Consider the following 14222-nt stretch of genomic DNA (forward strand, 5'->3'; position numbering starts at 1 on the left):
ATGTACATATTTCTTTTTTATTTGTTCAATATTTTTATTGTTTTTCAAAACAGCCAAGTAACTTACAGGAATGCAAAGGAGAAAAGAAATTGATAAATAAAAAAAAAGAAGGATACACAAAAAAAACAAAAAACAAAACATCAGTAAAATAAAATAGGGCATTCGACTCAAGATGATAAGGTACATGATGTTTCATCACTAGTAAACTGGCTAGACTCCACACAGACTCCTACAAAAAACAAAGAGGTGAGTGGCATGTTATGGACCACTGCCCTGGCCAAGGTCTTCATTGGTTTGAGCCACTTGGTCCAAAAAAAGCCGCCAAATCTGATAGAATGTCTTTAGATTCTTACTCATGTTGTATCTAACCTTCTCCATGTGAAGCACAGAGGTCAGGTCTGTCAACCATGTTTTCAAAAGAGGCACAGTCTCAGATTTCCAAAGGCTTAAAATGAGCCTTTTTGCGATCATCATCCCATACATGATTGTGATATGTACATATTTCTTATCTGTAGTATAGTCAGCTTTTTGAATATTTTTGTACTATTTTAGTAGTATTTTTATATTTAATGTCCCAAGAGCCAGACTCTGTGTCCGGGGGCTGGGTCGTCGAGCCCCCTGCTGTTGACTGCCACCCAATCCACATTGCACCCAACCCCTACGATTCCCTCAGTGGGTGGTGAGTCCACCAGAGGATGGGCCAGCCACCAGGCGCTTGCTTTCAAGCCCCAACCCCAGGCCTGGCTCCAGGGTGAGGCCCTGGCTGCACCATGCCAGGCGACGTCACAGTCCTTCGTTGTTAATCTCTCATAGGGGCTTTTGAACTGCTCTTAGTCTGGCCCGTCACCCAGGACCTGTTTTCCTTGGGAGACCCTACCAGGGGCATAAAGCCCTTGACAACATAGCTCCTGGGATCATTTGGATGCTCAAACTCCCCCACCACGATAAGGTGGCAGTTCAAGGGGGAGACAAGAAGACGGACAAGATCCCGGATACAAGTGGTTGAAATGAGTTTCCTCCGCAGGGTGGCTGGGCGCACCCTTAGGGATAGGGTGAGGGGCTCAGTCACCAGGGAGGAGCTCGGAGTAGAGCCGCTGCTCCTCCACATCCAGAGGGGCCAGCTGAGGTGGCTCCGGCATTTGTTTCAGATGCCTCCTGGATGCCTCCCTGGGGAGGTGTTCCGGGCATGTCCCACTGGTAAGAGGCCTCGGGGAAGACCTAGGACACGCTGGAGAGGCTATGTCTCTTGGCTGGCCTGGGAACACCTCGGGGTCCCCCTGGAAGAGCTAGAGGAGGTGTCTTGGGCATCCCTGCTTAGACTGTTGTCTCCATGACCCGGCCCCGGATAAGCAGTAGAAAATCGATGTATATTAAATATTTTATTTTTGTAGTTTTGGTATATTGCCAATATTTTTCTGTATTTTGTGTGATATTTTTATAGTCTTTTTAGCATTTTAAGTGTTTGTTGCTAAACAGATTTTCATTTTTCCTGTAACAGTGACAATAAAGATTTATTGTATTGTATTGTATTCTATATACAAGTAGAGAAGAAGTCTCGCTAGAAATTGCACTATATTGAAGATTAAATACTGTTGCACATGATGCTGAGGATAATAATATAAAGTAATAACAGAACAGAATTTCTTCTTGGTTCATTCATTGTCCTGATGGGAAACCCCTGCTCTGCATTTAACCCATCTTAGTACAGTAGGAGCAGGAGGTAGCACCGAGGAGTCTCCAGATCCAAACTGGTACTGTGGTCATAGCATGGCACAGGAGAAAACACAAAACCTCCTTCTGGACTGAACCCAGAACAACTGTGCCACACGTAACTTCATGAGTATTAATTTATGTATAATATTGTACAATATAAGCTAAAAATAAATGTATATATTTTTGTTTATTTATTTATTTCGAATATGCAACAAAACCAAATAATCCCACTTAGTCTTTACAAATGAAATGGATTATAAGAAAACAAAACAAACAAAAACCTGTACATATACATGAAAACAAAGTGTGACTTCATTGCAATGTCAGAATCTCTGTATATACAGGGTTTTTGCTCTTTATCCAAATGAAAACTCCAGACTTTTTTAAAACTGCTATTTCTTCCCCAAGAACTTGACTTTATGTACTTTTATACTTGCGTTCCTACTTTTTTGGCAAAGATTGTACTTGTGTGGAGTAGAAAAGTTTGTTTTAATAAATGTATGAATGAATTATTTAATGCATAATTTCGCAGTAAATTATGTTTACTGACAGAAAAGTTTTCAAAACATATGAAAATCACAAAAGTGCATGACTATCACACAAACTTGAATCATTCCAGTACTGACCGGCTGGCGAAATCATATCTAGTTTTTTTTAAATAAATTTTCGTCATGTGTTTCTTATCTTAAATTATTATGTGCCTTTTTTCATTTTGAGTCTTACCTTTCAATCTTTTCAAAAACTTTTCAAAAATTTGTAAAAAAAAAAAAAAAAAAATGTGAAAGGTAGGAAAAACGCACAAATAAAGAACATTTGTGTGAAATTTGAAAAGAATCAGTATAGTGTCAGAAAATTTGTCCACATGATTTCTCGAAGTTGAAATTTAGAAAAAAATTGTAAAAAAATCCAAAAATTGAAATTCAGCCGTTACACTGTGCACTGCACCTCTACTAGTGGTAAAGATGGTGTGTTGAATTTGAAAAGCATGAATAGTGTCTAAAAAATTAGATGGACAGATGGAATTCCTGGTAAATCTGAATGGACTGCTAAAATACTACACTGACTTAGGCTACGTAACAATAATAATATTACAGAATTACATAATAATCCTCTGTAACTATGTAAATCAAGGACACATGCTTTTCTGTGCATCTATACAAATCAAAGCGACCACCAGCTGATGTATGACTGATGATATTTTATTGATCAATTCTAACTCAGGCCCATCAATACAATAACAGCTAATATGGAATAAGTGGTACTTAATCGATCTGCTCTCAGCACAAATGAAAACAACATGACTTTGACTACTAATATGAGTTTTGTGAACTCTGTGTTATAAAACTAACTAAAATAGAATATCACATTACTGTTACACACGATGACTGACCATAAGCTTTAACCGGTAACAACAAATCCTCAGCTTTACCCTCTGTCGTGTCCTCTGCAGGTTGCTCCTGAGGATCTTCCTGATCTCCTCCTCTCTGCCTTTGGGCAGCTGAGGCAGAGCCCTCTCCACAGGCTTAGCAGGAGGAGGCTTCTTGGGCTGAATGTTCCTGGGAAACAAGAAGGAAAAAGTTACGACTATCGATGTGTACGAGAGCCCGGTGGAAAGAAATGAAAGCCACATGGACACATCGAATGTCTGTCCTGTGCAGGGCTGGGTATCGTTGAACAGCTTTTGATACCAGCGCAGATAATGATAGTACATTGGCTTCAGTACCAGCTCTTGAAATGTACAAAGTTTCCATTTTAACAAAATGAAAATTAGATTATACATTGTGGTACTGTGCAAACATTGAGTTTTGTTTTGCAGCTTCTCTGCATTTTTATACACTCGAAGCAGTTTCACAACATAAAAATACATCTATTTCCAACTTGTTTAGTTTTATTCTTCAGCATCCTGACACTTTTCCTATTTCTGTGAGATGTTTGTACGAAAAAAAGCAAGATATTAACCTATTTACTAAAACTTGAAACTGTCGGTTAACATAATATTAACCCTTTGAGTGTCAAAGTTGCAATATGGTGACAAGCAACATAATTGAACTAACGCGTTGACCGGTAGGGATCCACGGGTTCTAGATGTGGTAGTTTTTATACTGTTGTGTATTCATGCATGCTGTACCACATTTATCCAGTAGTCACCGCCAAAGCGTTCTGGGCATAGCAACATGATTGTAAGGCTATTGTATTCCAAAATTGCTGATATCTCCCAAAATATTGGTCCTATCAACTTGCCGTTTTCACTACTGTCTTCCTTGACCAAAAATACATAAGTATGCCAAATTGCAGTAGTCAGCTCTTTCCGGATTTTGTGTGAATCCCGAGACACACACACACAAGTGCATACACACAGAGGCCACTTGGCTTTTATAATATAGATGAAACAGACCATAGCTCCAGATAGAGTTGCCAAATCCTGTTACCACCTCCCACCAATAGATGGCGGACATGTGCCCTTTTAATCCTAACACCATTTCAGGGCATGTTTCTATTCGAAGTGAAAAAGAAAATCCAGTCTGAAAGGTGTGGTCCTGAGCTGGTTTAGTAAGTAAATAAAGCTTATTTGGTTTTAGTTTTGATAAATAAGGGCAGATTTTGCTACTATGCTGCTTGGCTAAAAAGTTACTAAAACTTACTGCATTTTACTTTCTAATAATGTTTAAGTTTATTTATTTAAAGGATAAGATGACAAAAAACAAAAACACAAAGAAAACTTCCATGTAAATATGTTCAAAGTTAAATTTTACTAAAAGTTATGCAATCCAAAATGGCCACCACCCTGTGACATCATAATATGCAAATTTGATTAGTACATTCACTCCCATCATAAACTTTGGATCGTTCCCAATATTTTTTTCATTTACAATATGCCTTTATCTCTTACCACTTTCAAGACACAGCTTTTGGAAATTTTGATATCAAAATTGAATATTTTTTGGGAAAAAATAAATAAATCAATTAATTAAACAGCCTATATTACAATATTATTATATTTTGTGTATTACAAATTAAGTTTGCAGTATATTACAAACGGTGCTAACAGCTCCATACTAAAAGAATGTCTTTGCACTTTGTTGCTAACGTTGGTCGTCGTTTCTCCAGCTTTTCTCTTCTTCAATCATCGATCCATTGTTGTATTTTAGAACTGTTCAAGTCACTCTTCGTTTCTGATTAGTTAGCTATTCTACTTCATTTCCACCACATCATTTCCATCATGAGAGGTCTTTGATAGGACAATAAATAGTAAATGGACTGAATTTATATTGTGCATTTTATACACCTTCATGATGGCCAAAGTGCTTTACAAGGCCTCAGATTCACAAACACACTCACTGCTGCTGCCAGGCAAGGCACTCAGTATCTTGCCCAAAGACACTTCGACGGACAGTCATGTGGACAGTCGGAGCCAGGATTCGAACCGCCAACCCTTTGGTCGTTGGACAACCCACTCTACCAACTGAGCCACAGCTTCTCCAAGATACAAAACATGGGTTTGCATAGACATATTCCACTGAAGTCCACTCTTAGGCTTATTTAGGCTACATTTGATCCACTTTTAATTTAGAAAACAATCATCTGTACTAGTAACTTTGCTCTGGAAGTCACATGAGGGTGATTTGAGAAACACTGATATAAATTTGACTTTTTTATGACATCCTCTCACAGACCACTTGGGGGCGCTTATCACTGCTTTAAATGATCCTCTATGTCAATATACTTAAGTGTCTTATTAACTGCAAAAGTGAAGATGAGCGCCCACAGTGAGAGCTCCACACTATAAGGACTTCTGTGAGTTATTAGTGGGTGTAGTTCCTCCAGACTGAATATGTGGTACTTACTGCATGGAAACGGTGGAGGGCATCGCAGACGGCAGCTTGACTCCCCCTCCGCTTTCCACCAGTTCAATGGCCTGTTTCATCTCCATCTTGTGGTAGAAGGCGATGAGCTGCGGCTCCTTGGAGCGCTCGCCTGCGATCAGGCACTTCTTTATGTATTTTTTATTGAAGCGATTTAGTCTGGAGAGGAAAACGTTAAGCAGAGGTTAAAATAGGAAATGACGCACGCTGAGCATGACACAAAACTAAAGGAGAGAATTAAGAGATCCTCCACAATCACAGCTGTAATTATCTGTCATTATGCTCGTATGTATATAGTGCTCGACAGTGTGAGCATTTCAACCCATAAAGATCCAGTACTACTTTTACTTCCTTTAATGATTTATCACCATTTATTAGAATAATATTCTCCGTATTTTGCTTTTTTTTCAGTGACAATCAGATATTTTCCTATATTCAATTTACTGATCATGCAGATCAGGGGTAGGCAACCTGTGGCTCCAGGGCCATATATGGCTGTTGGGCCCTTTTCCAGTAGCTCAGTGTAACTTTGTCAAAAACCACATGAATAACACTTTTATTTGTACACATTTTGCCATAGAAATGAAGTGATTCTGATGTTACGCAGTTGTAAAAATATAGACTCTACTCTAAATGAATTAAAAAAATAGCAAAAGTAGCAAAAGCAGACTACTTTTTCAATTTTATGACACTGAAGGTATTCATCTGTATTCTCCATTGCAAAGAAAGTCTTCACTTATCAGTTGATTTTTGCATCAAACAAAAATAACGACAAATATCACTGTTTTCTTTAGTTTTGTTGTTTCTTTGTAGTTCTGTAAATGCACTGAAACTCTGATTTATTCTCCACATATTCTGTACAAACTAATCCTAAAGAGCTTCTTAAATAGTCACCAGTTCAGTGAAAGGTATAAGGGTATCTTTTGGGTCCAGATAGTGTTTTTCTTTTTCTGTCCTAAAATGGCTCTTTAGATCGCAAAGGCTGCCGACCCATGATGTAGATGTTCATAAAAGCTCAGATTAAAGTTGAGGATTACACTGGTCTACAAGGAAAATGCTTCCAGAATAAAAGTCATGAAATTTTACCACATGAGAGTCACTGATAAAGAAAAATCAAGTCAAAAATACTGGTTGGCTGAACTTTCCAAGATACAGCCTTGGGTTAAAATGTGAAATTCAAGAATTAACGAGAGAATGGGTTTGACTCAAAAGGAATATTTGTCTCAGAGCTACAAGATCTACTTGAAAACACTGTCTGCACATTAGAATACATTCACTTTACAGGTTCTATTTAGTGGAAGATTTATAAAACTATTATATAAATGTACATAAACCAATATATATGTGTAATAACACTTAATCATATACCTTGAAAACATTAGCAAACCGGCACTTTTGTCATTTATTTTCCAATTAATCTTATTAAAATACGTAACATTTCACACATTTAATCTCTGAAGCAAATCATTTCTAAACTAGAAGCACTCGGAGAGCGCAGACCTCCGCCAAGGCTGATCAGTGGCCCCCCCCACCCCCGATCATCCCCAAAAGTTAATCATTTCTTCCTTATCCCATTTCCAACAAACCCTGAAAATTTCATCAAAATCTGTCCATAACTTTTTGAGTTATGTTGCACACTAACGGACAGACAAACAGACAAACAGACAGACAAACAAACCCTGGCAAAAACATAACCTCCTTGGCGGAGGTAACTAGAAGCACTCGGAGAGCGCAGACCTCCGCCAAGGCTGATCAGTGGCCCCCCCCATGGGCCCCCCCACGCCAAGGAGGTTATGTTTTTGCCAGGGTTTGTTTGTTTGTTTGTTTGTCTGTCTGTTTGTCTGTCCGTTAGTGTGCAACATAACTCAAAAAGTTATGGACAGATTTTGATGAAATTTTCAGGGTTTGTTGGAAATGGGCCCCCCCGTGGGTCCCCCCACCCCCGATCACCACCAAAATTTAATCATTTCTTCCTTATCCCATTTCCAACAAACACTGAAAATTTCATCAAAATCTGTCCATAACTTTTTGAGTTATGTTGCACACTAACGGACAGACAGACAGACAAACAAACCCTGGCAAAAACATAACCTCCTTGGCGGAGGTAAAAATTGTAGACCAGTGTTTTTATATCAGAAACAGAAAACTGCAGAAAAAGTGACTTTTTCAGCAAAGATATCAATAACTGAACATAAACCAAGCGTCTCCATCCACTGTCATTGATCCAACTCCATGGGTTTTACTGGTGAATCAATGCTGTAGAAGATGACAGTGTTTCCACGGTAACTACAGAGCCTCTGAACGTCCAAATGGGTCATATCTGATGACCATGAAAAGATGACAAATTGTATTTTACCTGAATTATTTAAAAGTATTGATAGGTTTAGAGGTTCAGAAGTTATTAAACATTTTAGATCCGTAGCTGTTTGAGTCTTTTATGGGTTAAAAATAATGAACTGTATAATACATTTAGGAGTAGGGCGGCAATTGAAGACCACATTAAAGGTGTATTGTGATAGGACTGGGTGATAAAACACTCATACTTATCATGATAGAAATGATAATGATATTAATGTTCTGTTTTTGGAGTTTTTCCTCAGGATTTCTGAAATATTCTGTTGTTTTTTAAGTGTTTGTTCTGCTCAGACCATAAGGTAGAGTATAAAAACCATCAATAACCATCTTTTATATTGTTACGGTCGTCTTGAACTAGCTTATGTTGTTTTTAGTCAGCATCAAAATAAAGAAAATGACCAAAATAAGGATAAAAATAAATAAATCAGAGCCTACAGGTGGGATTCTGTCTTTGATCAAAATGCCTACATTGTTTTAATCTGGTTGTGTTGTTTCTGTTGTTTTCTTCTTGCACTCTTTTTCTTTATTTTCACCTGATGAAATAACCAAAATAAACAAAATAAAGACAAAAATCACCAAATAAGTGAGACTTTGCATTTTACATCATATGTCTTCTACATTGTTTTTACTTAATATTGTTTTTTGTCTTGTTCGTTCTTTTATATTGTTTTCATCTTTGCCTCTTACACATTTTCATCTTTTTGCATAATTTGTCGTTTTTATGTTTAGTCTTTTGCATTATTTTTGCCTTGTTGCATCATTCGTGTTTTTATCTGATGTCTCACCTACTTTTTTTTTTTAATCTTTCATCTTTTTAATCTTCAGTCGTTATGTGTGTGTGAATCTCACTGTGATTTGTTCATTTATTAAGTTATATGACCTGTTTTTAAGGTTCGGTCCTTTTTACTCCATAATTTTTTTAGCTCAAAGATGAGATTTTTTTAAACTTTAATTTCAAACTTCGAACTTTTTCCACATGAATTAAAAACAGTCTCAATCATTATAAGCTTCTCCTATTATTCCATTAAGGCTGATTGTAACAGTTTGGTCCTAAAGTTCTTATTGTGCTCATAACTCTTCATCTTAACAGCATGTGTCGTCCTCAGGGAAAAATTACAACAAGCTCTGAAATCATAACAATAACACCTCATTAGTCTAAAATGAGGCTTGTATCTTTGCATAACACCATAATTAAAGACACGTAACTTCTATTTTACATCCTGTCTCACCAAGGAGTTTGTTGATGCTCACAATGCGAAAACAGAACTATAATAAGAGAAAACAGGTGTTTGCTGGAGGGGTTTTATGATAGTTTTATGTTGTTTTGATTTCCGATGCACTTCTAAAGCCTTTAGAGCTAAACAGTCTTAATATGAGCATTTTCTTGCTCAAGGTGAAGCGGGCTTCAAATTCCAGACGGATGCTCAATCTGCACCAACAGCGGTTGTTCTATAGTTGTCTGGTACGACATGGAAAGACAATTTCATTTCTGACATGCACGATGCTTTTTTCAGTTTCAAAATTGAGTGTGTGGATGGGGTGATATCGACGAGTCAATCTATTTTCTATTCCCTGTTCAGCTGTATTGTTATTATTTAGACAACCTCAAATTGGTTATTTTCTACCAAATACTGGATTGGACTTTTTCAGGCAGAGCGCAAACCCTGGAGGGACAGTAATATTTGACATTCTTTAACAGATCCGTACTTGTCCTTCCAGTGGTGATGTCCGTAGTGTCCACAGATGTCTTCGATTCCAGTCAGGAGATGGTCAAGGAACTGGTGGAGAAAGAGAAAGGCACACAATTATGTTCGTGCAAATGATGACAAGTGATTATTACTGTTATATCTGCTGCTGTTTTGATCCATTATGCACCTCCTCAACCTCATAACTGGTACTGACTAGTATACATACATAGGGATGGGAATCAAGAACCGGTTCTTTTTGAGAACCGGTTTGCATTAACTCGATTCCTTGGAGTAATTTGCCTGCCTGCTTAACGATTCTGCTTTTTGATTCCGCCTTCGTTGCGCATGCGTAATAATGTCACATGCACGCTGCATTGTTTTGGTCAGAACGTAGCCAACATGACGTTGAGGTAGAAACGCTCCAAAAAGATGACACCAGATCCACTTGTAACACTTGTAAAGCTTCCGTTTCTGGTGTGGGCAACAAACGTCCTGCCCCCTCAAATAAAAGTTTCTGAAGTTAGGGAAAGGAAATGAGGTGCACAACAACGGGAGACATAGAGGAACTAGTAAAGCATCTCAAGTTTCAGTTTTCCCCCCCGAACCCGCAGCCCGGCGTCATCTGTTATTCTTATTCGTGCATTCCTTCATCCAATGAGAATCGATTAGAACATCGAAAAGGAATCAGATCGATAAGCAAAAGCGATAATGGAATCGGAATCATTAAATTCTTATCGATTCCCATCCCTATACATACTGTTCAAATATATACATAAGTGTTTTCATGGGTAATATATACTGTTAATACTGTTATTATCATTCATATATATACATACTGTCACATAGTGTTAATACTGTAAATTTGTGTCTATTAATTTTGTCCATTTTTATTTCTATTGTATGTAGCTCTATTCTTATGTTACTTTGTAAAATTGTAAAATTCATATTATATCTTATTATCTTATTTTCAGCTTTTGTAATTTTATATTGTATTATATTGTATATTTATATCCTTATTTTCTTTAGCACTGGTGTTTTGTTAATATTGTTGCACTGACTGGAGTAACACTTCATTGCACACACAATGAAAATAAAGGTTATTCTATTCTATTCTATTCTATTCTATTGCGTGACTGCTGCTGTTGTAAAAAGATTTAAATATAGACTTATATTCTATTATAATTTATTCTTTATACTATTCTTCATATTGATGCCAAGAGGACCAGTAAAATAATGACATAATAACCTATAAATAATGACGACGTTTTCTCTAGGTTTTACTGCAATAAAAACAAAGAATTATGAAAATATTTACATTTACAAACTATCCATTCAGAAAAAAAAGAAAAACTGAAATTTCATTCTAAAAATAAGTGCAATTTTAACAATATTATATCTCAACTCACCCATTTATACATGTGTATTACACACAATGCTACACAAACATTTGGTAACAAGCATAATATTTGGAATTTGGAACTAAAGTAAGAATTTCTGCAATACTACTCTGCTTATTATTAACACACAGTGGATCTACAAACACACAAAACATTCAATAACAGGCAGAAAATTGTTAAAATTGCACTTAGTTTTCTTCAGACTTTTCAGGTTGTTGATATTTGTTCAGGTTGTTCACATTTTATTGTTAAAGGATAGATTGTAAATGTAAATATTTTCATAATTTCACATTATTTTTTTCATATTAAACCAAGATGAAAATGTGTAGTTGTCATTATTATTATTATTAGGTTACTATACTATTATTTAACTTGCGATCATATTGGTCTGTGTTATGACCCTGGGTCATAATTTGTCTGTTTATATGTATATGTATGTGTTTTCTGTTTAGAGTGTGTGTGTGTTCTCCCCCGTCCTGTAGGTGTGCTGTGCCCCTTTTGTGTCTGTTTGCTGCAGGTTGCTCATTGGTGGAGCATGATTGCCCGGCCCTTTAAAAATGGCCCTGGAGTTTCCGTCCTCGCTCTCTCTTGCCTCCTGCCAGCTTCCAATCCTGTGCTCGTGTGTGTGACCGTCAGTCTTCGTGTGATAATTCGATTGTACATTTATGGTTGTAAATAGTTTTGTTAAATTGAACCTTTTTCTGGTAGGGGAGGTCGGCTCTTTTGTTTTCTCGTTTTCTCCTGTTTTTGGTTAGGTAGTTAGGTAAGTTTTCTGTATTTTATTTCTTGCATTTATTTTGGAGTAGGTAATTTAGTTTAAACGTTACAGAAGATATTTTGTTTGTTGTTTTAGCCGCTCCCTCCCCTAACCCTTCCTTAGTTGTTGAGAAAAATACTAATAATAAATATTGTGAATATTTAGTTTTGACTGATGTGTGTGCTTGGGAGCTGGGAGGGGACAAAGTTGAGCACATTATGTTCGCCCTGGTGAACCCCTAGGCCGGGGCGTAACATCTGTATGTGGAAAATGAACCAAAACAAGTTCAACACCTTTTACTGTTAATATTTTCAGTGTAATTTTTGCACTTGCTTATTTATTCCCATTCTATTTTTACCTGTTTTTTTTTCTTTTTTTTTAAATCACATGACTTTTTAATTCCAAGGTGAGACAAATGGTTTGTCAGTTCTCTGTATGTCCTGTGCATTTAGTGAACTGACTATAATAAAGAATCTTTGAGTCTGTAATGATGAACTACTGGACTCTGGGATCACGCTCACACATTACTCAGCTGCGTCTTGTACCTTTTGCTTTACTGCTGCCATTCCTCACAGTACAAACACGTTTCCAGGTAAGACCGCCAACATCATTATCAACAACAACAGCAGGCGACTAAGCTTTGAAAGTGAATTACGGGAAGAAAAGCAGCAGAAGCAGGATTTGCCCGGTGATAGATTTGAACCCGTTCCCCGGTTCTCCGAGCCAGCGTGAGAACCAGGAAACCATGTTCACATGCATTTCTCTTCCTAGACTGCAGCTGGCCTTAGGTCACCATGGTGTTCTGACTAATCCTGCGGACGACAAGCTGACATGCGATGCGTTGCCATGGGAACAAGTCATTAAGTAAAGCCACGAAATTTGCATGTGCTTTGTGAGAAGTGATTGATTTGCTTAAAAACTCTCCGACACTGCAGGGGCGTGCAAGACGAGTCTCTGCAGTGTCGTCGCTCGCAGACGAACGCCAAGAGACCGTTTCTACAGATTCCTAAAGGTTACTCTTTGTTTTCCTCACCCACAGCGGGTAATCGATAGTGGGGTGGCATCACTGTACAAAAAACATTTTAATAGCAGTGCTTTCTGCGGTCGCTGTGTCACGGCAAAGGTGATGACGAGGATGTACATCATTTAACACAGGGGTGTCAAACATGCAGCCTGGGGGCCGAAACCGGCCCACCAAAGGTTCTGATCCGGCCTGGGGGATGAATTTGTGAAGTGTAAAAATTACACTGAAGATATTAACCCATAAAGACCCAAATATACACCAGTGACCAAAAGGATCTACTGAAATGTTTAACCCTTTCATGCACAGTGGTTACTACAGTGGATAGTTATTCTGGTCTCTTGTATATTTATGGATTTTGTTGTTTTACTTGCATATCAACCAACACAGTGAATACTTATGCACCATCCCATAATACACTGCAATTCATACCATTACTGTAACATTCCTGTTCTTGATTAACCGGATCTGCAGCAGCATATTTGAGTGTAAATCAATTGCTAATTGTTATTAGACTGTAGTTAACTTTTTTTTTTTTATGTTGTTGTGTTTTGTTGTTCTTTGCATATTATTTGAATGAGTAATAACTACTATTACAGTATGTTAAAATGTGAGAAAACATCAGATTACCAACATTAAAAAAACATTTATTTCATAGTTTTCACACAGTATGTCAGTAAATACATGTTTCTTTGCTTCAAAAATTAAATGCATGGTGTCCAGCTGAGTGGACATTTTTGTAACTCTGTGAAAAATAGGTTCATAAAAATAAATAAATAAAGAAAGAAAGAAATAAAAATTCAATCACATTATTTTTTTAATGCCCAAAGAGGAATAAAAACACTCAGGAAAAAAAAATCTTGATTAAGGTTCTCATAATTCATGCATAAAAGGGTTAATAACCTTAGATCCACGAATCCTATCAATACATGTAAATAATTGGTGTAAAATACAGTTTGGCATCTTTTTCTGGTCATCAGATATGACCCATTTGGATGTTCAAAGGCTCCGTAGTGAACATGGAAACGCCGTCATCTTCTACATTGATTCACCAGTAAAACCCATGGAGTTGGATCAATGACAGTGAATAGACACACTTGGTTTATGTTCAGTTAATGAGAGATTTTACAGAAAAAGTCACTTTTTCTTAACGTTTCTCTGTTTTTGGTATGACAACCCTCAAATGTAATCTCAGTATGATGATTAAAGTACATGATCAGTAACCTAAATATAGGAAAATACCAGATTTTCACTGAAAAAATGGAAAATGGACGGGATAATGTTATGAAAATTTGGTGATAAATCAGTTCAGAAAGGTTAAATAGTGACAAAAATTAATTTGAGAACTGACACAAAAGTAGCACTGGGTCTTTATGGTTAACAGTCATTTGAATTCAGGTTCCACATACAGACAAATGTGATCTCAAG

At 37.1% G+C, this 14222-nt stretch overlaps 1 protein-coding gene across 1 annotated transcript in view; it reads right to left on the reverse strand.

Moving 5' to 3' along the window:
- The window catches only part of LOC115435819 (sodium/hydrogen exchanger 1-like), a 71438-nt gene that overhangs the window by 12652 nt on the left and 44564 nt on the right, over nt 1-14222 (reverse strand). Inside the window, 3 exon segments of the mRNA XM_030158431.1 lie at nt 3143-3269; nt 5559-5735; nt 9639-9709. Of these exon segments, the coding sequence (XP_030014291.1) occupies nt 3143-3269; nt 5559-5735; nt 9639-9709 (375 nt within the window).

The sequence above is a fragment of the Sphaeramia orbicularis genome, chromosome 16, assembly GCF_902148855.1.
Source record: "Sphaeramia orbicularis chromosome 16, fSphaOr1.1, whole genome shotgun sequence".
NCBI lineage: Eukaryota > Metazoa > Chordata > Actinopteri > Kurtiformes > Apogonidae > Sphaeramia > Sphaeramia orbicularis.